We start from the raw sequence: 26,838 nt of genomic DNA, 5'->3' as shown, positions 1-26,838 counted from the left end.
AAGTGTCATCAGCATACAAATGGGGTAGCTAAAAAAATAGCAAATTTCCCCCCACTCTCTCTTTGCTCTTCCTAACAACCAACCACATCCCCCTAGCCTAAAGTAGTCTGCACGACGGAGCTGGGATCCTGTCTTCCTTTGTTGAAAACCGGCCAGCATCCTGCCAGTCTCTCTCACACACAAAGGTGATCCAAATAAGATGCAACCATGTCAACATTTGAGAAACAACTTCCCCTCACATGGATTAGTGTTATGTTAGTTCAACGACACATTGTTGCCCCAACAGTAATGATCACTTGTAGTTATTTTACAGCTGTGTGGGTGTAGCCATCGATCCACTTTAATAGGAACACCACAAAAAAAAAAAACAGGCCAGACTAATCTTGCCCGTCTGCACATTCCTTCAGATCTCCGAAAGTTAGCGAGGCCCACTTTTGGGGGGAATTCCACAGCCTCCCCCCACACACACAATAATGCAAAGGAAATCCAAGCAGATGTTTTCAACAGTACAGTACTCTCGAGGATAAGCTTGCCAAGGCAAAACAGAAGTGTACAGAAGCCATTTTCTCTTTCTGAATGACTATTACATTAACTCCTTTATGTTGATTGCGTGTTATATGTAGGCTAAATTCTTTATGTTACGTGGGCGGTGGGAAGTGTTTTACACTCACAAGGTGACCCTGTGTAAGAGGCGCCTAAAAATGCAAAATGGTAGGCTATATGAGGCAGGTTATAGAAAATGAACAAGTCAAGTAGACCATGTGGACATTTCACAATATTTGCAGGTTGGGTTAAGAAAGCGAGCCATTGTGTGTCCATGTCCCAATTCTCCCTGCGTTTCTTAGGGGCTTGTGTGCTTGCCTTTGTCTCTCTTGGTGAGCACACCGTTTGTTCTAGATAACAAGAAGGGTCAGGCCAGGGGGAGTGTGGGGGGGCTCGTGTTTCAAACGGTTATGAGTGGCCAGAACGGCAGCAGCGAGGCTATTAAAAGATGGGAAAACATATTCAGAGAATGCGCGCCGGGACCAATCGAAATAAGTCTACTCTGTGCGACTTACCACCGGCATGCTTCGAGAGCAACCAGCACATTTCAATCCCGCCTATTCAGTAATGAAATTGGCAAGGTCGTGGTAGCAGCACTACTAAGGTTGTGGTAGCAGCACTACTAAGGTTGTGGTAGCCAAACTGTTTCATCAAATCACCAGTCCATCAGTGACATTTAAGTTTTCCCATTTTATTCCTGACAATCTGAAAAAATGGACTGACAGTATTTTGCGGTTATACAAAACAGGAGCACGTGCTCTTGATGTGTAGGCCTCTGATGCCGTGTTGTGACACTGAAGGCTTCTAATCTAAGCAGAGCTAATCAACAGCAGCATACCTTGCTATACTATCAAATAAAGTACACAAATGTTACAGCAGCTCATCTATTTGGGTTGAAATGAGGACTGACAAATTAACCATTATACACTCATTTAATTTGTAGAAGAACTTTGACATTTGAAGAATATTTGTAGAGAACATAGCAAATTTGTATTATTATTCCAAAGGACTAGGTAATGACACGTTGAACACTGAGTTGGACACAACACATTCGCTTTGACTAGGTCGTCACACATCCGGTTCCAGATTGGCCTACACAGGCAAAGCTGGGAGGAAATCAAACAGTTATTTTTCTCACCGTAGCCAACTCTCTGCGAGCAATAGACAGTGCATGTACAGGTAACTGCCAAAATAAAGGAAACACCAACACGAAGTGTCTTAATAGGACATTGGGCCACCACTAGTCGCCACCACTAGTCGTTCTGGCGATTCTACAAGTGTCTGGAACTCATTTGGAGGGATGTGACACTAATCTTCTATGAAAATGTTGCATCATTTAGAATCTCCCATAAGTGTTCAATTGGGTTGGCATCTAGTGATTGAGACACACTCTTTAAGCCCCCTATGCTCCTTTGAGACCGCTCTCAAAGTCAATGAGATATCTTCTTCTAGCCATGGTAGCCAAAATAATGGGCAACTGGGTATTTTTTATACATGAACCTTAGCATGATGGGATGTAAATTGTTTAATTAATTCAGGAACCACACCTGTATGGAAACACCTGCTTTCAATATACTTTGTATCCCTCATTTACTCAAGTGTTTCCTTTATTTTGGCAGTAACCAGTACCTCATGGAGTCTTCATGGGGCAGCTGAGTTTACCCAAATAACTCAGGCAATGATGAGGGCAGCTATTGTGGCGTCCTAATGAATTTAGAAAACTATATAACATAAGCTCAACGGCAATGGCCCTTTACTATTGTAACAATGCATAAGTAAAAAAATGTAATGGCTGCCAGCCAGTACACAAAATTAAATGTGAAGATCAGTAAGCCTTCTTACTGATCTTACAATTAGGCCAACGTCAACAACAAGATCCAGGCCAGTCATGGGTGAAGCTAAAAATAAACTGCGAGGGCTTGTCCAAATCAACTCTACAATGACAGGAAAGATTAATTTGGCTACATTGGTGGCAACGAAGTGAAACAGTTGCCCGTCGAGTTCATCGTGTGTGTCATTAACAGGGCATTGTCCAACATAGACCGAGAGTCAAACAGGCCAAACGGTGTTTAATCAACTTCGCAGAAAAACAGAGCTCAGCATCAGCATCCGAGTCTACAGCGATTCCATTCTAACGCTCAGGCTCACTTGTTGAAATAAAAATGGAGGCTAAAAAAAGGAAACGCGAGCTCCCTCAAATACCACCCATTTCTATTCTCCACCACAGAGGTTGGGGGTTGGTGGATGGGGGAGGTGGAGAAGAATGAGAAAAGCAAGTCACTGCTATTGAGATATGGCTTTCTATTAGCTTGAATCGACAAAGAAAAGTTTTCCCCAATCATAAATAGCCTACTTTTTTTTTTACCCCACAAGGCAAATACACTGAACTCAAAACGTAGCTAGGGTTAGGCTAACATTAGTATTGGCTAACTCGGGAATAAATAACAGAATAGCCTAGCTCAATGTAAGCACAACTGTAAACATGTTCAGCAAACGTAGCTATACTCACCATCTCACAACTCAGACTGATAATGAAATACTAAATCAAGTGACTACATAATCAACTGGAAAATATCCATAAAGTTAGCTACATCCTTGCTAGCCTAGTCAACTAGCTAACTTACTTGAGGACATTTCCCTCACTAATTTTCGTCCAAGGCTGCTCCTAAATGCAGAGCTAGCTACCAAGAAAAGCAACTTTGTATCAAACTGATGATTCCAAACTACAGCCATCTACACCCACACTATCAACTTGCTAAGGCAAGCAACTTGTAAGCAACCTAGCTATCTAGCCAATCTTGCTAACAAGCTCATATAGCTAGCTAACTAGCTAATAAACACCAAACCAGGGTCCCATGGAGCCAACTGAGTGTCTTCTTGAAAACGTGGTTTATTCTAATGTAGTTGGTATAAAACCCACTTACTACGTGGACAGTCACTTCAATGGGAAAAGGTATATAGCTACTAGTTAACAGCTAGCTAGATTTCCTATTTTTAGGTAGACTATAATCAATGTAGTCAGAACCAAAAAACAAAATATGGATATTTATCTTGATATGAATATTCAGCTGCTCAGTCATCGTGGGAACCAACCATTAGAAGTTGAAACCTTTGTAACAGCTATGGAAATGGTGTAACTAAATAAAATGCACTCATTGCTGAGCTAACGTTAGTTCAATTAAATGAACAAATGCAAATGAATACAATGTTTCAGGTTATCATAACACAAGAATACATAGTGTTGATATTAGGTAACGTCAGTAAGCCTAGCTAACTACCAAAGAATTCCAATGAATGCGGCTAGCTAAATTACATGAATTGCACGAGGACCTGGCCAAAACCAAGGATAATCATTGCATACATCAACTGCTTTGCGACGTTAGACAACATCAGGAATATTAGCAAAAGGAATCTAAACTATGAAAAGACTTAAACTATCCCATGAAGGACGACAAAGTGACAGTTGCATTAGCTAGAGAACAGGGTTACTGATACTGAATTTCTATTGATGGCGTTATGATACTGAAATACAAAAAGCAATTCAATGTGTTTAAACTAAAACATTGAAAAGTTGATCATCCCCCCAAAAAATACATTTAACATGACAACCACTCACCTAGTGAGACATTCCAGCCCAGCACAAATAAAATATCCTCCTGTGTTGTCTGCAGATCTTCGAGTATTCCAACATCAAATCGAACTAGACCAGTAGGCCTCAACCTCGGCGTCTCCTGTATCCTTCGCCCCCCAAGTTAGCTCCCTCTCACGGGGTAGGAAACAAACTTCTCTATGTCTCCCACGCAAAGGTTAAAAGTTTAATTCCCTGTCCTGCTTGGGGACCGTATTTCCATCGCGTGTCTATGTTGAATCCCCGGTGCTTGGATCTATTTATTATGGCGTTTTATATGATTTACAATTGATATTTATAAAGGGGTATATGCTGCTCTATGTTGTACAGGGCTCTGATTCTGTCTCGGGTTCTAACATTCGCAGTGGCACCCATCCCCCTCCACCGGCATCGACCGCGGGTCCCAGCGAAAGTGACACACAACCATGCCACCGGGTTTCCCAAGCGATGATGCAGGGGCTGATTAATAGGGCGGGTTTTGCGCCGATGTCCTGCCTCCTTATATATTTATTAGTCTGTATGAGCAAGCGATTGGGCGACGAATTTGGATTTTCTCTACGCAGAGGGCGTGACGTTCTTCTCGGAGGGGTGTGGAAGCACATTCGGATTCTGCTATGTGTAGTGGTGGCACACAGGAGTGAGAGCAAGTGACCGTAGAAATGGATGGATTTGGCAGAGAATTTGATACAAAAAGCGGACCCGTGTCTACAGTACGAAGAAAATGCTCAAGTAATTAAATGAAAAAGTCGTGGATTTTTCTCTCTCAATATTTTATAGAAGGATTATATTGCTTGAATGTTTTATGTGTTTGCTCAACGCAAAGAGAAAACAACTTCGTTACATACAGATAGAGCTAATAATTAGAGTAGCCAATTTTTAGCTAAACGAGGTCTACCGGGCCCCATAAAAGGAAATACAACAGAATATGAGATGTCGGGCGAGCTTGTATGATCTGGCATGGGATTGGGCAGGGAAATTGACCAGGGTTGTATGTATTAACTCTGGTCCCACCTACTGCCCAGCCCGAATTCAGTCGCTCCACACTTGACTGGGGATAACCATTTATACGCTTCACGAAAATACTATCTATTCGAATGGCTCATTAACTGCACGAAAATACCATGTTTGCGAGCAGATCGTATTTTCTTATTTAAAAAAAGACGTTCCATAGCAGTAAAACATATTTGATTTGAGGCTATATTCTACTGTTCATGTTCGACTGTTCTAACGCCCATTCAAAGAATGGATGAAATGTTAGATTCCGCTTCCATTATCCTTCGTTGGTAAACAATAAATCATAACTGCGTCTGAGGATGACTGGATGTAATTAAGCGTTCATGCGATTGGTTTCTTAATTTGTTCTGACGTCATAAGACCTGGGAGAATAATTGGGATTGGCTAAAATGATCATGCTACTGTCATTTGTTTTGCAACGGTGGGAAGTGGAAATACGGCTAGACGATATAACGCTGTTTTTTCACGCTTCTCAAAATGTATACATTGTTACTTTTACTCAAATTGTTCCGAACCCAATGCATTTTGACAGTAGGTGACACATGTAACCACAAACTCACAATAAAGATGTTAAACTGTGTACATTTTTGTGAATATAAATTATCAATTTGAGACCTTCCATACACTGTCTATTTCTGCACGATGAAAACGAAGATTACGTGATCGGAATAAATCAAGGTTGTTTTTTTTTCTTAAATGCATTTTCTATAACATTTTACTAATTTAGTATACGGTCTTATACAGAGCGATTTACAGTTTAGTTCAACTGTGTACATTTTAGTGAACAGATAAAGTTCCAAAATAGATATAATTATAGATCGTACGACATCTTGGTTTTATTCCTCACTTGGATTGATATGGGGGAAGGGCAAACCATTCCTACACCCTTGACGTAATTGGCATAGGCTTTGTTAATTTATTTGGCTTCCCAGCTCTGCTGATAAACGATTGGTACATTTACTACCTTTTCTCATCGAGGGTAGCTCAATACATAAAACAAGCAAGACATGATGGGCTCCCGTAAACCTCTATTGACAAATAACTAATGAGAATGCATTCTGACCCTAATATAACAGAAGAATAACACATAACAAATAGTTCCACACTGGTTTCCAGGTTCTCACACCCATCTAACGAACCGAAAGACGCACCCAGGTTGTGTTTGGTAAAATGTTCTTGGGAAGTTGGGTAAGTGTACAGACAGGATAACCTTTGTTCTGTAACCCTCACGTGATTAAAGAACTCTTCTGAAGGACCATGTACAAGTCTCCCAGCAACCGTTCCAGATATAGTGCCTTCGTAAATACGATGAACAGGCTACAAACGTGGCAGGGCACAACTTCCAACATTAATAGTTTTAATACAATAAACAAAACAGCAAATGAATTGTGTGCCATATGACATTGTGTTGGGGTAGAAATGTTCACATAAAACGTAAGTGTTATACGGATCACGTAACTAAAACATAAAAATCAGTTCACTTGGTCAGGAGTCATTTCTAATTGTCTCCTAGGTTTTAATATGAACAAATGCTTGTAACACAGGAAGGTATCAAAGCCCTAACACATTAACATGGATGCAGCCATGGGGCTTTGCATGGTCTCGAACACAAATAATATAAAAACATTTCATTTGAGTAACTGTTAGATGCAAGTCACGTCATATAAGCCTTTTCCATATTTACTAAGACTTCAGAGCCATTTATGGTCCCAAATGGAATCTCATGCCCACAAAATACAATTTATTATATAGTAATGAACAAAGAGCTGTTTTAACAGAAACATACAATATATCCTAGGTATCTGTTAGTCAAATGTTGAAGACTAAATGCAAGAATCAATCATTCTTTAAGCGGTCCTTAACAAATGTTAACCTGTATTTGCTACGCCATCTTAATATGTATGTACCGGTTTGGTAAAAAACTAATTGCGCAACCATTTAGCTAGCTAGCTACACAGTGCAAACACATTTACCCTCAAAGCAGTTACACAAATATTTCACTTGTGTAAACTATTATCCATAAGTCAGCTAAAGTACATGCGCTTAGGCACTGTGCAAGCATCAGCACTGTCACTTATTTTGACCCATACAATGAGTTCCTTACACTCAAATCCTATTCACCAAATACAGTGTTATTTCTACCAAGTCCCCAGTCAAGGAATTATAACTCATTGAGCCTCAAGTCGACCTTACCCCCTTTTTTTTTTGCAAGAACAGAAAAATAAATTTAAAATACACCACAAAAATTATGTAACAAAGTCCAACAGTGATTGTGCGAAACGTGGAGGATGACATACCCATAGCGACTGATAGACTTCTAGCGGCCAAAAGCCTGTAGCATGGGCAGCACCATTGAGGGCTTCCATGTTTCCGCCATTTGGAAGTAGTCAAAGTAGTCAACTGGGTGGGGATTCCTATGGGTTCTAGCCTCAATGGCGCTACCTATGCTGTCAAAGTGCTATAATGGTACAGATAAAGATGAGCCGTTTATCTCAATGGGCACACCACATTATATATGGCCTAAGCAGATGCACATAAGTGCAATGGATGGACATTTGACATCAGTATGTAGTGTTATAGATTCTAAGGGACATGGTCTTTGGGAGAGAATGTATACATAAACACCATTTTATACATCAAAGAAATAGGTATCAGTAAAGGTATCAGTAAAGCACTCTTCCCAAGCAGTATCCTAAAGGATATTACAATTACATATTTCGCTCCTTGAATTTATGACAACAGTATTTAACAATCACCAAAAGACAAGGTTCTAACCTTGATTTTTTTTCAAACGCTAAAATCATATTTTAAATTGGGAGATGGAATTAAGATTGTCATGGACCTTTGTAAAAAATTGGGTATGATGCTCTCATATAGTAATGGACTTTCCCTTAACTAGCAAAACTCCATAATCAAAAAAGATACAAGTAGACACTAAAAGTTGTTCAAACTGCCTTCAACATGGTCAGTTCGGGGAACCAGTCCCTTCCTCTCAACCTAAGCAGCTCTGTGTACATCTCTTCTCCAGTCAGTGGATCAGACAGGAAACAAGAAGAAAAATGGCTGAGTGTGTTCGACTTGGTTTTTGGGTCATGTCTGGTTGTTTCTTTTTTCCTGTTTTTTTGTTTCATTACGTTGTTGTTATGCGCTTGCATGTTGAGAACCTTTTGCTGTTAGGGGATGCTGCCCTCTGCTGGTTGCCCCAGTGGCAGTACATGGCCCTGTACATGGCCCTGCACCTCCACAGCCGGTTAAGTCCCTCAGAGCAGCTTCAGACTTCCAGTGACGTTGTTCACCATATCCTCTTCCCCAACGATGGCCAGGATAGTGCGCGAGCCAGCTTCCACCTGGCAAAGAGCAGGTCATAGAATTTAGACTAGCATCCTTGTGGGTAGGAGGTACTAAGAATAGGTTGTAACAATAAAAGTATGTGGGAAGGCAGGGAAGACTAGGCATTAATTTATTTAAATCTCAATAGAGAACCCCTTAATATTAATTGATGCAGATAGCTTTTTATGTTGAATTGCATTTCCACCCCCCCTGTCCTCTACAGAACTTGTGAGCCCCGAATTTCTGCTGTATTGTCTTTTGCAGTGCCTTCAAAAAGTTCACACCTCTTGACTTTTTCCACATTGTTCTGTTACAGCCTGAATTTAAAATTGACTGGCCTACACACAATACCCCATCTCATAAAATGGTGCCAACAGAGAGGGCTGCCGTGCTTCTAGCTCTTAGGAAACACTGCAGATTTTTTAAAATGTATTATTTCTATCATTAGCCCAGCAAATGTGTTATTACATACAGTCGGGGAGAAATATTGGATATCAGAGCGGCGGTAACTCACCAGCACTATGACCAGGAATTACGACTTTCCCAAAGCGGATCCTTTGTTCGCACCCCCCAGGGCAATTGAACTGATTCCAGAGGCCGACCCAAAAACACAGCCGGAGTGGTCTTCTAGTCCGACGTACGAGGCGTGCACAACACCCACCGCTTCTCGAGCATATTACTCGCTATTGTTCAGTCTCTGGATAATAAAGTTGACGAGTTCAGGGCGAGGGTTTCTTTCCAGAGAGACATCACAGAAACATGGCTCTCTCTGGATATGCTGTCTGAGTCGGTCCAGCCAGTTGGGTTCTCAGTTCATTGCATAGACAGGAATAAATCTCTCTCCGGGAAAGGAGGGCGGGGGTGCATGTTTCATGATTAACGACTCATGGTGTGATTGTGATAACATACAGGAACTCAAGTCTTTTTGTTCACCCGACCCAGAATAACTTAATCAAATGCGGATCGTATTATCTCCCAAGAGAATTCTCTTCGGTTATAGCGGTGTTTTGGGCTTCTGTTTTGGGAGTCCCATAAGGTGGCGCACAATTGGCCCAGCGTTAGGGTTTGGCCGGGGTAGGTCATCATTGTAAATAAGAATTTGTTCTTAACAGACTTGCCTAGTTAAATAAAGCTTAAATAAAAAATTAAAGTCACAGCAGTATATACCCCCCACTCAAGCCGATACCACGACCGCCCTCAAAAGAACTTCACTGGACTTTATGCAAACTGGAAACCACATTTCCCGAGGCCGCATTTATTGTAGCTGGGGATTTTAAAGCCAATTTGAGGAAAAAAAGCTACCGAAGTTCTAACAACACATCGACTGTAGTACTTGCACTGCTAAAACACTCGACCCCTGCCACTCCAACTTCCGGGATGCCCTACAGGGCCCTCCCTCTCCCTCCTTTCGGCAAATCTGACCACGACTCCATTTTGCTCCTCCCTTCCTATAGGCAGAAACTCAAGCAGGAAGTACCCGTGCTAAGGACTATTTAATGCTGGTCTGACCAATCGGAAACCACGCTTCAAGATTGTTTTGATCACGCGGACTGTTCCGGGTAGCTTCCGAGAATAATATTGACGAATATACCAATACGGTGACTGAGTTTATCAGGAAGTGTATAGGAGATGTTGTACCCACCGACTATAAAAAACTACCCAAACCAGAAACCATGGATAGATGGCAGCATTTAAGAAAAACTGAAAGCGCAAACCAAATCAAATGTATTTATATAGCCCTTCGTGCATCAGCTGATACCTCAAAGTGCTGTACAGAAACCCAGCCTAAAACCACAAACATCAAGCAATGCAGGTGTTGAAGCACGTTGGCTAGGAAAAACTAGAAAGGCCAAAACCTAGGAAGAATCCTAGAGAGGAACCAGGCTATGAGGGGTGGCCGGTCCTCTTCTGGCTTTGCCAGGTGGAGATTATAACAGAACATGGCCAAGATGTTCAAATGTTCATAAATGACCAGCATGGTCAAACAATAGGTCTGGGACAGGTATCACGTTCGGTGAACAGGTCAGGATTCCATAGCTGCAGGCAGAACAGTTGAAACTGGAGCAGCAGCACAGCCAGGTGGACTGGGGACAGCATTTAACCATGGCAAGGTGACTGGGAATATGGCAGAACACAAACAGTGTAGTTTTCCCACCGCAAGGCAATCAAATATGCAAAACGTCAGTATAGAGACGAAGCGGCGTCGCAATTCAACGACTCAGACACGAGATGTGGCAAGGTCAACAGACAATATCAGACTACAAAAGGGAAACCAGTCAAGTCGCAGACAACGAATTCTTGCTTCCGGACAAGCTAAAAACCTTTGCCCGCATTGAGGATAACATTGCCACTGACGCGGCTCACTACCAACGACTGTTGGCTCTCCTTTTCCATGGCCGACGCGAGTAAGACATTTAAGCTTGTTAACCCTCGCACGGCTGCTGGCCCAGACACCATCCCTAGCCACGTCCTCAGAGCATGCGCAGACCAGCTGGCTGGTGTGTTTACAGACATATTCAATCTCTCCCTATCCCAGTCTGCTGTCCCCATATGCTTCAAGATGGCCACCATTGTCCCTTTACCCAAGAAAGCAAAGGTAACTGAACTAAATGACTATCGCCCCATAGCACTCACTTCTGTCATCATGTAGTGCTTTGAGAGACTAGTCAAGGATCATATCACCTCTACCTTACCTGTCACTCTAGACATTTCAATTTCCTTACCGCCCCAATAGAACCACAGACGATCCAATCGCCATTGCACTTCCCTATCCCATCTTGACAAGAGGAATACCTATGTAAGAATGCTGTTCACTGACTACAGCTCAGCATTTAACACCGTAGTACCCTCCAAGCTCATCATGAAGTTCGAGGCCCTGGGTCTGAACTTCGCCCTGTATCTAACTGGGTCCTGGACTTCCTGACTGGCCACCCCCATGTGGTGAAGGTAGAAAACACCACCTCCACTTTGCTGATCCTCAACACTGGGGCCCCCAGAAGGGTGCGTGCTCAGCCCCTCCTGTACTCCCTGTTCACCAATGACTGCGTTGGCAGGGACGCCTCCAACTCATACATCAAGTTTGCAGATGACACTACAGCGGTAGGCTTGATCACCAACAATGAGACAGCCTACATGGAGGTGAGGGCTCAGAGTGTGATGCCAGGAAAATAACCTCCCTCAACATCAACAAAACAAATGATTGTGGACTTCAGAAAGCAGCAAAGGGAGCACCCCCCTATCCACATCCATGGGACCGCAGTGGAGAAGGTGGAAAGCTTCAAGTTCCCCGAAGTACACGTCACTGACAAACTGAAATGGTCCAACCACACAGACAGTGTGGTGAAGATGGCACAACAGTGCCTCTTCAACCTCAGGAGGCTGAAGAAATTTGACGTGGCACCAAAAACCCACAAACATTTACAGATGCACAATTGAGAGCATTCCTATCAGGCTGTATCACCACCTGGAACGGCAACTGCACCGACAGCAACCGCAGGGCTCTTCAGAGGGTGGTGGGTCTGCCCAATACATCATCGGGGGCAAACTACCTGCCCTCCAGGACACCTACAGCACCCAATGTCACAGGAAGGCCAAAAAGATCAAGGATAACAAACCACCCGAGCCACTGCCTGCTCACCCCTCTATCATCCAGAAGGCGAGGTCAGTACAGGTGCATCAAAGCTGGGACCGAGAGACTGAAAAACAGCGTCTGTCTCAAGGCCATCAGACTGTTCAATTGGCATCACTAGCACAGAGGCTGCTGCCCTATTATACATAGACTTGAAATCATAGGCCACTTTAATAATGTTTACATATTTAGCATTACTCATCTCATATGTATATACTGTATTCTATTCTTCTGTATCTTAGTCTATGCCGCTCTGACATTGCTCGTCCATATATTTATATATATTCTTAATTCCATTCCTTTACTTAGATGTGTGTGTATTCGGTGTATGTTGTGAAATTGTTAGCCATTACTTGTTAGATATCACTACATTGCCGGAGCTAGAAACACAAGCATTTCGCTACAGCCACAATAACATCTGCTCAACACATGCATGTGACCAATAAAATTTGATGACAGTGGAATTATGTTTAGACATTTTTACAAATGAAAAGCTGAAACTAGTCAGTAAGTATTCAACCCCTTTGTTATGGCAAGCCTAAATAAAGTTGAGTAGAAAGTGGCTTAACAAGTCACGTAAATTGCATGGACTCACTGTGTGCGATAGTGTTTAACAATTTGAATGACTACCTCATCTCTGTACCCCACACATACAATTATCTGTAAGGTCCCTCAGTCGAGCAGTGAATTTCAAACAGATTCAACCATGAAGACCAGGGAGGTTTTCCAATGCCTCGCAAACAGCACCTATGGGTAGATGGATCAAAATTTTAAAAAGCAGACATTGAATATCCCTTTGAGCAGGGTGAAGTTATTAAATTACACTTTGGATGGTGTGTCACTACAAATATACAGGCGTCCTCTTCCTAACTCAAGTTGCTGGAGGGGAAGACAGTTTAATGGCTGTGATAGAAAACGGAGAATAAATCAATAACATTGTAGTTACTCCACAATACTAATCTAAATGACGAAAGTGAAAAGAGGGAACGCTGAATATAATTTTTTTGTCTTCTCCAAAACACGCATCCTTTTACAATAAGGTATTAAATTAAAATTGCAAAAAACATGGGCAAGAAATTAACTTTATATCCGGAATACAAGGCTCTGTTTCAGGCAAATCCAACACATCACGGAGTACCACTTCATATTTTCAAGCATGGTGGTGGCTGAATCATGTTATGAGTATGCTCATCGGAGAGGTTTTTTGGGGGGGGTAAAAAGAAACTGAATCGAGCTAAGCACAGGCAAAATCCTAGATGAAAACTTGGTTGTCTGCTTTCCAACAGTCACTGGGAGACAAATTCATCTTTCAGCAAGACAATAACCTAAAACACAATGCCAAATATACACTGGAGTTGCTTACCAAGACAACATTGAATGTTCCTGAGTGGCCTAGTTAGTTTTGAGTTAAAAATCTATGGCAAGACATGACAATGGCTGTCTAGCAATGATCAACGACCAACTTGAGAGCTTGAAGAACTTTTCAAATAATGCAAATAGTGTACAATCCAGGTGTTAAAAGCTTTTAGAGACTTTCTGGGAAAGACTCAAGTGCTATAATCGCTGCCAAAGTTGATTCTAACATGTATTGACTCATGGGTGTAAATAAGATATTCCTGCATTTCATTTTCAATAAATTTGCAAACATTTCTAAAAACATGTTTTCAATTTGTCATTGTGGGGAATTGTGTGTAGATGGGTGAGAAAATAAATATTTTTGAATTCAGGCTATAACAAAATGTGGAATACGTCAAGGGGTATGAATACTTTCTGTAGGCACTCTTATTTTCTCAAACTCATTGTAATATTTGTACCCCCGTCTAATCCCATTTTATAATACCAAAAGGTAAATTAAAAATGTTGGTTACAAAAAAGTTATTGCACATTTAGCAGGCTATGATGTGAAATAGGCCATTATAAGTGCTTTCTTTCATTAGGTATCGTTAAGGCAGTCTCATGTGCTTATCAATGCACACTAGAGGACGACCGGTTAATCGGAATGGCCAATTAATTAGGGCCGATTTCAAGTTTTCATAACAATCGGAAATCGGTATTTTTGGGCGCTGATTTGCCAATTATTATTATTTATTTTTTATACCTTTATTTAACTAGGCAAGTCAGTTAAGAACACATTCTTATTTTCAATGACGGCCTAGGAACGGTGGGTTAACTGCCTCGTTCAGGGGCAGATTGACAGATTTGTACCTTGTCAGCTCGGGGGTACAATCTTGCAACCTTACAGTTAACTAGTCCAACGCAATAACGACCTGCCTCCCTCTCGTTGCACTCCACAAGGAGAATGCCTGTTATGCGAATGCAGTAAGCCAAGGTAAGTTGCTAGCATTAAACTTATCTTATAACAAAAAAATCATTCATAATCACTAGTTAACTAAACATGGTTGATGATATTACTAGATATTATCTAGCGTGTCCTGCGTTGCATATAATCTGACTGAGCATACAAGTATCTAAGTATCTGACTGAGCAGTGGTAGGCAGAAGCAGGAGCGTAAACATTCATTCAAACAGCACTTTCGTGCGTTTTGCCAGCAGCTCTTCGTTGTGCGTCAAGCATTGCGCTGTTTACGACTTCAAGCCTATCAACTCCCGAGATGAGGCTGGTGTAACCGAAGTGAAATGGCTAGCTTGTTAGTGTTTCAAACGTCACTCTGAGCCTTCTAGTAGTTGTTCCCCTTGCTCTGCATGGGTAACGCTGCTTCGTTGGTGGCTGTTGTCGTTGTGTTGCTGGTTCGAGCCCAGGGAGGAGCGAGGTGAGGGACGGAAGCTATACTGTTACACTGGCAATACTAAAGTGCATATAAGAACATCTAATAGTCAAAGGTTAATGAAATACAAATGGTATAGAGGGAAATAGTCCTATAATTCCTATAATAACTACAACCTAAAACTTCTTACCTGGGAATATTGAAGACTCATGTTAAAAGGAACCACCAGCTTTCATATGTTCTCATGTTCTGAGCAAGGAACTGAAACGTTAGCTTTCTTACATGGCACATATTGCACTTTTACTTTCTTCTCCAACACTTTGTTTTTGCATGATTTAAACCAAATTGAACATGTGTCATTATTTACTTGAGGCTAAATTGATTTTATTGATGTATTATATTAAGTTAAAATAAGTGTTCATTAAGTATTGTTGTAATTGTCATTATTACAAACATTATTATATATATAATAAACAATGGTAAAAAAATAAATAAATAATAATAACTCAGGATTTAGATTAATCTCAGATTAATTTGGATTATTTTGAGAAATATATATATATAATTTTTTTTGTCCTCCAATAATCGGTATCGGCGTTGAAAAATCATAATCGGTCGACCTCTAATGCACACAGCGCCTTGTCTCCCACTCCTATGGATAAAACAATTGTATAATGTCATACAATAGTTTTACAAAGCAGGACATTTCAAATGCACGCTGTCATTACTGAATATGTAATGTGATAGGTATTTTAGTTTTTCTACACACAAACCTGATTAGTTAAATGTTTAATCTCATCTTTGATGACGCAATGTTCACAAGAGGGAACGAATCGGATTTCATTGGTCCTCAACTCATGTCTCAGACACTTCATAAATGGAGTTATCTCCTAGTTAGCATGCCCCAGAGCAGGTTAGTTCTGAAGCATTTGTTGCCATATACATTTACCTGGCTATACGGTGAGCCTCTTTTGTGGTACCGGTTGTCCCAAGTTGAACTCAGAGTTGACCAAAGTTGTCTCGCCAACTCCTCAAACCAGATGGGTATACTACGTTCAAACTCAATACTTATCATAATGACTGTGCGTACCCCTAAAAGCAGACACTATAGTGTTACGTGGAAACAATGGCTTCCACGTAACACAGCAGGTGTTGCTGTGGAGCCCCAATGCTGGTGCATGTGTCTATAAGCAGGAGCTACTATAACTACAAAACCGTCATGGTGGGGTTGTGGGCATGTAAACAGGTGCAGCAGTGCTACCATAGAGCTGTAATAGTGGCGCATTGGGTCTGTAACTAGGTCCTGAAACCGTTGCTGTGTAGCCGCACGTCTCACCTGGGTGCGTCCTGCGTCCTGGACCAGATACGTGGGCAGGCTAAGGCTCATTGCCAGGGCCTGCAGCTCCAAAAGGTGAGCCATGTTGGTCCCCTGCAACACCACCTTCTTCGCCCTGCACACCACAAACACACAGATATCCTGCTGTGGCAAACATCGACAGCAGGTTGAACCGGCACATAGAACAGCCAGATAGTGGTATTGCCATTACCAGATGTCATTATGGCATTATAAAAGTGTCTGGCGTTCTTTACCTGATCAGATCCAATTTGTTCGACAGTGTGGAGTCTCAAGTAACACATATGATTATGGTATTGCTCCAGTAAAGCCCTAATTTAAAAAAAAAAAATAGTCCAGTCAGTTCCTTACCCGCCATGGTCCCACTTCCAGGCCATCTCCCTCCAGCTGTTCTTCTCCTGCAGGGCCTGGTAAAGCCCTATGGCCGCATGGCCCACCTGTGCAGCCACCTACACAACACACACTTTAAGAGTAAGCAGATTTTTTTTTTTTTTTTTAAGTTTCATGTATTAGCTTTGAGTGTGAGGTGTGATTCTCATTTGTAAAAAACAACCGGGGCAAACTGGGCCTTTGTGCTTCTGGTTGGAACAAACTACACCACAACAAGCATACTAGCCAGACAGAATATATCATATCTTGATATGTAATGTATCTTTGTAATGTTTTTGCACCATGTAATTTAGGGACCACAATGGCAATAAGTCTGACTGTGATATTCCTGTCACGCGTTTACAATGCATGCATTGGTTTTCTTAAAAACGGGCAAATAAAATCAATCAAAACACATTCCAACCTTTGTCTTCAAACTGACCTTTCCCACACCCATGGCCAGGTCCATGTTCACCACAAACACCATCTTGAACATGAGGTCGTCGTCTCCTTCTTCCTGAGGGGACGAGAGAGACAGTCAGGGTGGGCTCAGACACAATACAGGAGAGGTAATGTACCAACGTGTACCTGTGCGGTCTAAGGCTATCTCGTGGGTACCTCATTCTCCAGCTTGTTGAAGTAGTACATGGCAGCCTCCTCAGCAGACACATTTCGGGTGTGCAAGAGTGCCTGCGGAAGGGAGAAACATAGAAAATGGCAGACAATGCTGGATGGATTAGACATGTCAATCATAGCTATGGTACTCTTTACAGTCATTATGGATGCCTTAGTAAGTAGATACATATAAATATTGCATTAGAAAATGTAAATGCAGAACCAAGATAAAATTGACATAATATACTGCAGATCATATCTCAGGAAATGCAAGAGAACCTGTATACAGTAAATTAACCCACCTGCTTGGCAGCCTCCTCTGGGATGTCCAGCTCTCGAAGCTGCTGTAGGTACACAGGGTTGACCTCCTGAGAGCCAGAGTCTGGGCCTGTCTGTTGGTCGGAGGGCTCCATAGTTAGCTGGAGCTAGTTAGATTAGAGTTAGTTTGGTGCAGAATTCAAAAAACACTCAACATATACACCTTAGCGTAGTTCTCCACAACCTGTGTCAATTAATTTAAAAGACTAGCACCATGATGTTAAATTATTAACTTTTGGTGCCTGTATTTCCGGTTCAACAAGGCTTGAGGCACAGCCAGAGAACCATGATGCATTATCATCCTAGTAGACTAGCCATCAGGGTTATTCTCATCCTAGTAGACAGGTTATGCTCATCCTAGTAGACTAGCCATCAGGTTGCAAAGGGTTGGAAACTTTCCAGTAAATGTCCAGAATTTCAGAAATGTTCCATGAATTTTGCTTAAATTCATACAAAGTTAGCTTATAACAGTAATCCTTTTTTTTGTGAGGTACACAAGGCAATTCTAGGTCTTCTGGCATATTTTGGTTAAATTATCCCCAATTCAATGGAATTGCAACCCTCGGGCACACACAGTGCATTCTTCATCACATGTGCAACTAATTCTCAAGATCTTGCACACTAATGAGATGCTATTGAGCCCACACTACTACACTGTATGAGCCAAGGACTACATGCTTTCTGTTAAGTTGTGATAACAATACTAGGTGGGGTGAATATATTTAATATGACATACATACTTTTTTTGTTAACTAGTAAATAGTAGCCTACAGCAAAGTGTGTTTAAATCATTTCTATCTTGTTAACAATTTCTGCTAGTTAGTTTTTGCTACCATGTGGGTTTTAGCTTGCTTGAGCCTGCTGAGGAGTGTTAATTGAGCCTGCTGAGGAGTGTTTCCATACATGTTTAATTTTAAAACATTTATCTTACAAAAGGAGTTGTTTAATCTAACTGCTTAACTATTAATCTGTTCATGGAATTGTATTTGGGTATTTTTACATTTTCACCCTAATCTTTACAGGAAAATGCCACAGGCACCATCTGATGTGTGGAGACATTTCAGTGCAGCTAATGAAGGAAAAGCTGTGTACATTTCCAAATACTGTGCCAAATCATATGTGAAGAATGCAACAAAGATGCAGAATCACCTGGCCAAGTGCATAAAGTTCCCTCAGCACTCACAACAAGCAAACTGACAAAAGTCCCTCTACTTCTATTTGAGGTGAACATTATGAAATCAGACATCTTATCGATAGCAACAGCTCATGGTCCTCCTGGAATCAGAAGTTTTTTTGACTCAATGGAGGAACGTAGTCAGAGAAATGCAGATGAATGTCTTGCTCAAGCTGTGTATGCATCTGGTTCACCGCTGATGCACACAGGCAATGTGTATTGGAAGAGATTTCTTTAAGTTTCTTGCCACATATACACCCCTCCAACCAGACATGCTTTATCTACTCATTTGCTGGATGCAGAGTTCAACAGAGTTCAAGTGAAGGTCAGGCAAATCATAGAGAAAGCAGACTGTATTGCAATCATCTGATGGGTGGTCGAATGTTCATGGGCAAGAAATAATTAACCACATCTCCACCCCTCAACCAGTGTTCTACAATAGCACAGACACAAGGGACAGACACCACCGGTCTCTACATTGCAGATGAGCTGAAGGCAGTCATCAATGACCTTGGACCACAGAAGGTATTTGCACCGTTGACAGACAATGCTGCGAACATGAAGGCTGCTTGGTCTAAAGTGGAGGAGTTCTACCCTCACATCACACCCATTGGCTGTGCTGCTCATGCATTGAATCTGCTCCTCAAGGACATCATGGCACTGAAAACAATGGATAGACTCTACAAGAGAACCAAAGAAATGGTTAGGTATGTGAAGGGTCATGAAGTTATAGCAGCAATTTACCTCACCAAGCAAACTGAGCAGAATAAGAGCACCACTTTGAAGCGGCCCAGCAACACCCGTTGGGGTGGTGTTGTCATGTTTGACAGTCTCCTGGAGGGGAAGGAGTCTCTCCAAGAAATGGCCATATCAGTCTGCCGATATGGACAGCCCCATCAAGAGGATCCTCCTGGATGATGTATTTGGGGAGAGAGTGGTAAGCAGCCTGAAACCTATAGCAGTAGCCATTGCACGAATTGAGGGAGACAATGCCATCCTGTGATGTTCAGACTCTGCTTGCAGATGTAAGAGAAGAAATCCGTACTGCATTGCCCACTTCACTGTTGCTCCAAGCAGAGGAAACTGTAGTTCTGAAATACATGAAAAAGCGTGAAGACTTCTGCCTGAAGCCCATACACTCCGCAGCGTAAATGTTGGTCCCCAAGTATGCTGGCAAGAGCATCCTGTCTGGTGCAGAGATCAACAGGGCCTATGGTGCCATCACTACAGTGTCTCGCCACCTTGGCCTGGATGAGGGCAAGGTTCTTGGCAGTCTGGAGAAGTACACTTCCAAGCAAGGGCTTTGGGATGGAGATGCAATATGGCAGTCATGCCATATCTCATCAGCCACCTTGTTGCCTCCATCATCCTCCAAATCCCACCAACATCAGCCGCCTCGGAGCGCAACTGTTCCTTGTTTGGGAACACACAAACCAAAGCACAACAGACTGACAAATACATCCCATGTGAAGAGTCAACTCATTTAATTAAAGTTCAATTTGGGAACTAAATTATTATTTTTTCTATTGGAAGGATTGAATAATTTGCAATTATATCTACTTATAAGGTAAATGGTTTATGTTTGTCTCCATATAATATGGTAAATATATCCAATGCTAAAAACATCACATTTAAATTGTATTAATATTAATGTGCATATATTTTCGTTAATTTACACGGAATATCCCCCAAAATGTGCAACCTTAATCAGGGCATCCTCATCCAAGTAGACATTCTCATACTGATGGCAGCCCTGATGGCTAGTCTCCTGACGACTAGGCAAGACACCCCGTAACTAGCCATGTGTTTCACTAACTAACTTTAGTGAACTGATATCATAGCTACTTAGCAACCTAAATAAATAAAAAATATGTAGTTAGCCAGATCAGTGGTCTACAGCTAGCCAGCTAACTAGCTATGTTGAGGAAGCTAACATAGCTAGGTAACGGTAGCTTTCTAGCTACAACGCACGCAACGTTCGTTGGTTAGCCAATTATCGTTATCGACAGAGAAGAGCAAGTCGTGCCCAACATTAGCCAGCCATCTAGCTAGTTACTCATATAATGGAACGAAAGAGCTACTTATATCGCTTACAAATTGGCAGCTCGATTGTGGGATGACATCTAACTAGTTAGCCAACGGTTATCACAAGACACCGAGGAGAAATAATGTAAACCATGAAATAGAAAACAAACCGTAACGTTTGCCAACCAACCAAATTGGCTACAGTATCTAGTAACATGCACTGTAACAATACTATTATTGAACAGCACGCATTAACTAATAGCTGATTGCATTTCTACATTGTAACTAAACATCGTTATTTTAGCTAGTTACATAGCTAGCTAACATGCATTAGTTTGCTATGTATTATTTTTCCTGCAAGTTCTGGCAAACCAACGTTAGCTAGTTTAAGGTGTAAAAATTGCGACAGCCACACCTACCTGCGCTGCCGAGATAGCGTGTTAGCTATAAACCCCGTGAATTAGTGGGATGGAGTGCAAATTTGACAAGTATTCACGCAGTCCTTTCACTACGACGAAGCCAGGTTGTTGACTGCAGATTACTTGTTCATTCAAAAATGGGCGTGTTGTGGTTTTTACACCATTTTGAGAACGGTTCGTTCCAAGAGAAAGAGGCAAAGCGAGAGGGTTCACTCCGCCCAAAATCTGTCACCAAAATAAGACCACGAAGTGAGCGATTTTTGTATGGGGGGGGTAATTGAATGTTGAACTCGCTCAACCAAAGATGTACTTGCTACGTGAGGTTTATTCGATCGAATATAAGCTTCGTAGTGGTTAGGTTTTTATAAATGCACTGGTGAGTTGACGCACGTGGCATTTTGGCAAAAACGTTATCTGAGTTTTGCCCATAGAGAATGATAGAGGCCTCTAGTGGCCAAAGGGCCGTATTTGCGGGCTACATCCAAAAGGGTATATTGGCGCTACCTACTGTGTGGGATAAAAACTGATACTTGAACGAATAAAATAAAACACTCGTATTATTCTCAAAAAACAAAAGTCAATGTACTCAGATTCCTACACAGCCTCTGGGGCCTGAAAGGGTGACACATCTACAGACATTATTCCCTGCAATGTTCCAGCCGTGAAATCCTGAATGATTTCCAGTTTCTTCTGTTAGTTTGCCCTGTGCAATACACAAAACAAAATCAACCTTCTTCGCGATTAGTGTTTCAGGATCTCTCAACTGGCTGACATCCAGACTGGTACACATCTGTCGTTCTGCCCCTGAACAGGCAGTTTACCCATTGTTCCTAGGCTGTCATTGAAAATAAGAATTTGTATTTAACTCACTTGCCTAGTTAAATAAAGGTTAAAAATAAAAATCCACTGCCATAGCTTCATCATCTCTACTCGCTGCTTCGACAATTGTCACTGCCTCTGCATAGGAGACCTTCGACAGTCCTGATCTTTCCTACTTTGACCTCCTTCACCCTAACAGGGAACTCTGGAACGTGATTCCCATCACCTTGCATCCCCAGACTCTTCAACAATGATATTCAGTTTGCAGACACATGGCCAAACGTTTATATAGAAGACTTTTGTACATAAGCTCGCACAACATGGGTTGGGAGAAATTCTTCATCAAACATCAATGACAAAGAAGGGCTTTCCTGCTCCTTTCCATTCACAATGCGAGTTAAGCGACATGAAATAGATGATAAACAAAATGTTTATTTCTGGGCAGCACCATTTAGTTTCACCATTTTAATGAATTCATCTGGGTCGGACATCCAACTTCATTGGCTGAACCCTCCTGGTGACCCGGTTGGAGTCATGTCATCAGGAGGGATCAGCCAATCGTGAAGAAGAAATTGGAGATTTCCTCAATGGCACTATATGGTTGTGCCTGCTGTTCACAAGCAGGCCTAGAAAGACACCTGAGCGGAGTTCATACTTTCGTTTGTCAGGGAAAACACAAGACAGATTGAAAATACTGTATCTCTGAAAACCGGATGTTAGCATTTTCGGCTGACTCCGCATCACTGAGGTATAATAAGAACTGGAGACTGCGTCCAAGATGTCCGACCATTGTTTTCAAGGTATACTACTCATGTCTTCTTCAATGACGTTTAACGGCAGTTGGCAATAAATGTTGTATTGCCCCCACCGACTAGACTGGAATACCCTACCATCTAACCCTACACTCATTAAAAACCCACCACCTTACTCCACTGTTTAAACCTATCTAGTCCTACCTCTGTCCAACAGCCTAAAAGGACAGGACACCACCACCCAATACACCCTGTAACTCTTCTGACGTCAAATCTCGTACACCCAAATAATTCTCTGTAGCTGCCATCACAACCTCTATTTTCTGCGACATACAGTGCAGTTGATAACCATTGCTATGAACGCTAAAAAGCCAATCTTACTGAACCATATATTACTCGTTGGCCTATCCCTCTGTACTGGTACAGATCTACTACATGTAAAACCTCTCAGGATCCCTTCCCTTTGACCCATCTTCATCAACTTTCTTCACTGCCTCAGCATACAACACCCTCTGCCCTACTCTAACCCTGGTAACCTCAACCTGCCTCTCTCACACCAGACAGAGTTCAGTGTGTTAAATCGGAGGGCATGCTGTCCGGTCCTCTGGCAGTCTCTATGGGGGTGCCACAGGGTTCAATTCTCGGGCCGACTCTTTTCTTTGTATATATATCAATGATGTTGCTCTTGCTGCGGGCGATTCCCTGATCCACCTCTACGCAGACGACACCATTATGTATACTTCCGGCCCATCCTTGGACACTGTGCTATCTAACCTCCAAACAAGCTTCAATGCCATACAACACTCCTTCCGTGGCCTCCAACTGCTCTTAAACGCTAGTAAAACCAAATGCATGCTTTTCAACCGTTCGCTGCCTGCACCCGCACGCCCGACTAGCATCACCACACTGAATGGTTCCGACCTAGAATATGTGGACATCTGTAAGTACCTAGGTGTCTGGCTAGACTGTAAACTCTCCTTCCAGACTCATATCAAACATCTCCAATCTAAAATCAAATCGCGAGTCGGCTTTCTATTCCACAACAAAGCCTCCTTCACTCACGCTGCCAAACTTACCCTAGTAAAACTGACTATCCTACCGATCCTCGACTTCGGCGATGTCATCTACAAAATGGCTTCCAATACTCTACTCAGCAAACTGGATGCAGTTTATCACAGTGCCATCCGTTTTGTTACTAAAGCACCTTATACCACCCACCACTGCGACCTGTATGCTCTAGTCGTCTGGCCCTCGCTAAATATTCGTCGCCAGACCCACTGGCTCCAGGTCATCTACAAGTCCATGCTAGGTAAAGCTCCGCCTTATCTCAGTTCACTGGTCACGATGGCAACACCCACCCGTAGCACGCACCCCAGCAGGTGTATCTCACTGATCATCCCTAAAGCCAACACCACATTTGGCCGCCTTTCGTTCCAGTTCTCTGCTGCCTGTGACTGGAACGAATTGCAAAAATCGCTGAAGTTGGAGACTTATCTCCCTCACCAACTTCAAACATCTGCTATCTGAGCAGCTAACCGATCGCTGCAGCTGTACATAGTCTTATCGGTAAATAGCCCACCCAATTTTACCTACCTCTTCCCCATACTGTTTATATTTATTTACTTTTCTGCTCTTTTGCACACCAATATCTCTACCTGTACATGACCATCTGATCATTTATCACTCCAGTGTTAATCTGCAAAATTGTAATTATTCACCTAACTCCTCATGCCTTTTGCACACAATGTATATAGACTCTTTTTTTCTACTGTGTTATTGACTTGTTAATTGTTTACTCCATGTGTAACTCTGTGTTGTTGTCTGTTCACACTGCTATGCTTTATCTTGGCCAGGTCACAGTTGCAAATGAGAACTTGTTCTCAACTAGCCTACCTGGTTAAATAAAGGTGAAATAAAAAAATAAAAATAAAAGACATTTCTGATCCCCAGCCACATGGGCACCCCTACAATTAACACGTACCGCATCTTTACCCAATGCCGCACGTTCCTTTGTCTCCTGCCCTTCTGCTCACACCTAGGAACCTCCCTCCTACACACTGCTTCACATGCCCATAAGCTTGACACCTGTAACAACGTAATGTATTTGGCACATAAGCTCGTAAGGGATAACTGAAATACCCTAACATCACTGTCTGCCAAATAGTCAACATCAAAACGACAGACAATTAGTCTTTCACCACTCACGCCACCCCGTTGGTGTCGCACCAAAACGACGAGTATCACAAACACCGGGAATCTTTCCCTTCATTTGATCCACTTTCACATTTACCGCTACCCCAGTAGTCACTCCTTTCAATAGTGCCCTTTTCTTGAGAGCAATTCAAGTCACACCTCTTGTCCGAATTCGTTTAGTGCGAAGTGCCTGCTCCCTCTGATCAGCAGAAACACAAATAATTATCACAAGACCCCTTCAGGTTACCTTCACTGATTCCACAGCACCCAACTCTGGTTTTATCCACCCTGAAACAACAAATGGATAATCTACTCATGTTCCGGACTGTATCTGGTTTATACAGACCAACATCACATGCACACTAGCACTCAGTGCACACAGGGAGCAGTAAAGATATCATCCATAAACATGGCAGACATTGGATGAATATAAAATGTTACCATCTTTGGCTGTGAGTGATTAAAAAAGAAAAATCTGCCTCAGCGACAATTATTTGAATAATTCAACGTATGTTGATGCCTGAAGTGTCTTATTAGGAATGTTCAAATCTACGTGGCCGTCTATGGAAATTGTCTTTCTGGGCCGTGTCAGTTAAACTGCAGTACCAAAGCAAAACAGTAGGTGTATTCGAAAACAGTGCTTCTTGACCAGAACCCTGGCCCCTTGCTCGGCATAGGCAATAGAAAATTGTATCTGCCCTCTCATTGGCTAGAATGGTCCCACCCTCCTCACTCCTGCTTTCCATCTTTGAGGACATGTATTTCCATTGTAAGAGCAGTCACTTGACCATCTTACCAATATAACAGATAATATTTGGCTCCTTTTCCCATTGTACTCTACCGGGTGGCGTCACATAGCAGACACAAATAATGGGTCGTGTTAAACAAAATTTGTTCCTCCTGTAAGGGTTTTCCTCTGGTGAAGGAGAAGCGGACCAAAATGCAGCGTGGTGGTTATTCATGTTCTTTAATTAAGGGAACTAGACATGAAATAACTAACAAACAATAAATGACCGAAAACCTAAACAGTCCTATCTGGTGTAGAGACAGGAACAAACACACAGTGAAACCCAGGCTACCTAAATATGGTTCCCAATCAGAGACAATGACTAACACCTGCCTCTGATTGAGAACCATATCAGGCCAGACATAGAAATAGACAAACAAGACATCCAACATAGAATGCCCACTCAGATCACACCCTGACCAACCAAAACATAGAAACATACAGAGCAAACTATGGTCAGGGTGTGACACCTCCGTCATTAGTTTCTGAAAGTTTCCTAACTTTGTTCAAGTAGTTTCCCATGCATGCTGCTTCGTCACTTTATGACCCTCCTCAAACTGATTTGTTTTGCATATGGTGTGTGAAGGCATTAGGTAATGTTAGAGCGATTCTTTCATTTTCATGACTAAGTGAAGGGCCTTCCATTCCTCATTTTCATACACTGATCTGAAAACAATATGTCAGTGCAGACAACTGAGGAAACAAGCATAGTGGACTGAAATTCCCTTCAATTCAAAACATTACTCCATATGAAACAGACGTCAACAAATATCATATGATTTTACAAATACTTTATTAACACACCTCCAGGTAGTGTGAATTTACACTCTTATTAAACAGATTAAGTCGCTACAAGTTACATTATTAAAATCATTATGTACAATGATAAACAGACAAAATAAGAACCATCCTTACAAATTGCTCATTGCAGAGCCTGCTCTACATAGCTGAATTTATACAGCCTAACAATAGTTAGTTTTTTTCCCTCAAATGACCTCCACCATCATGGTCTCTCCATCACAAGGCGTCATACATACTCGTCTACATTAAAAGCATATGACAGTACTAATTGTCCATTCAAATGAGACATTAATTGCATGTGGTAAGTCGTGTGATGTTAGCCTATAGGCTACTATGATTCGGTT

The 26,838-nt window shown here is 42.0% G+C and overlaps 2 protein-coding genes across 8 annotated transcripts in view; both read right to left on the bottom strand.

The window, feature by feature from the left end:
- LOC135539589 (histone-lysine N-methyltransferase SETD5-like) overlaps nt 1-4,595 on the bottom strand; it is a 50,560-nt gene extending 45,965 nt beyond the window's left edge. For 4 of the 5 annotated variants that reach the window (XM_064965555.1, XM_064965557.1, XM_064965556.1 and 1 more), the window contains exon 1: nt 4,160-4,595. The gene's annotated coding sequence lies outside the window, so the exon portion shown is untranslated. The remainder of the gene's footprint in view (nt 1-4,159) is intronic. The other variant, XM_064965559.1, reaches the window with a different exon arrangement.
- Nucleotides 4,596-6,525: 1,930 nt separating this feature from the next.
- On the bottom strand, nt 6,526-21,496 carry LOC135539588 (probable peptidyl-tRNA hydrolase 2). Of its 3 annotated transcripts, none has more exons than XM_064965552.1 (7): nt 21,143-21,485; nt 17,509-17,631; nt 17,210-17,281; nt 17,016-17,108; nt 16,574-16,671; nt 16,205-16,319; nt 6,526-8,532 (listed from the first exon to the last, which is right to left on the bottom strand). In XM_064965552.1, the coding sequence occupies exons 2-7, from the start codon at nt 17,617-17,619 to the stop codon at nt 8,446-8,448; spliced, it is 576 nt and encodes a 191-aa protein (XP_064821624.1). In that variant the 5' UTR covers nt 17,620-17,631; nt 21,143-21,485; the 3' UTR covers nt 6,526-8,445. The 3 variants fall into 3 exon arrangements, with proteins under 3 accessions (XP_064821624.1, XP_064821625.1, XP_064821626.1); XM_064965553.1 differs by having other exon boundaries at nt 17,034-17,108; nt 21,143-21,475; XM_064965554.1 differs by lacking the exon at nt 6,526-8,532 and adding an exon at nt 12,296-12,890 and having other exon boundaries at nt 21,143-21,496.
- Nucleotides 21,497-26,838: the final 5,342 nt, after the last annotated feature.

The sequence above is a fragment of the Oncorhynchus masou genome, chromosome 5, assembly GCF_036934945.1.
Source record: "Oncorhynchus masou masou isolate Uvic2021 chromosome 5, UVic_Omas_1.1, whole genome shotgun sequence".
Lineage (NCBI taxonomy): Eukaryota > Metazoa > Chordata > Actinopteri > Salmoniformes > Salmonidae > Oncorhynchus > Oncorhynchus masou.
Note: the sequence above shows the minus strand (reverse complement) of the source record. Positions and strands in the feature narration are given on the sequence as shown.

Excerpts from the sequence above, each read along its gene's own strand:
- LOC135539588 (XM_064965552.1), bottom strand. The coding sequence starts at position 17,619 with ATGGAGCCCTCCGACCAACAGACAGGCCCAGACTCTGGCTCTCAGGAG. Across the intron at positions 17,109-17,209 it reads TCAACAAGCTGGAGAATGAG|GAAGAAGGAGACGACGACCT; the intron begins GTACCCACGAGA and ends TCGTCCCCTCAG. Across the intron at positions 8,533-16,204 it reads AGGACGCAGGACGCACCCAG|GTGGAAGCTGGCTCGCGCAC; the intron begins GTGAGACGTGCG and ends GCTCTTTGCCAG.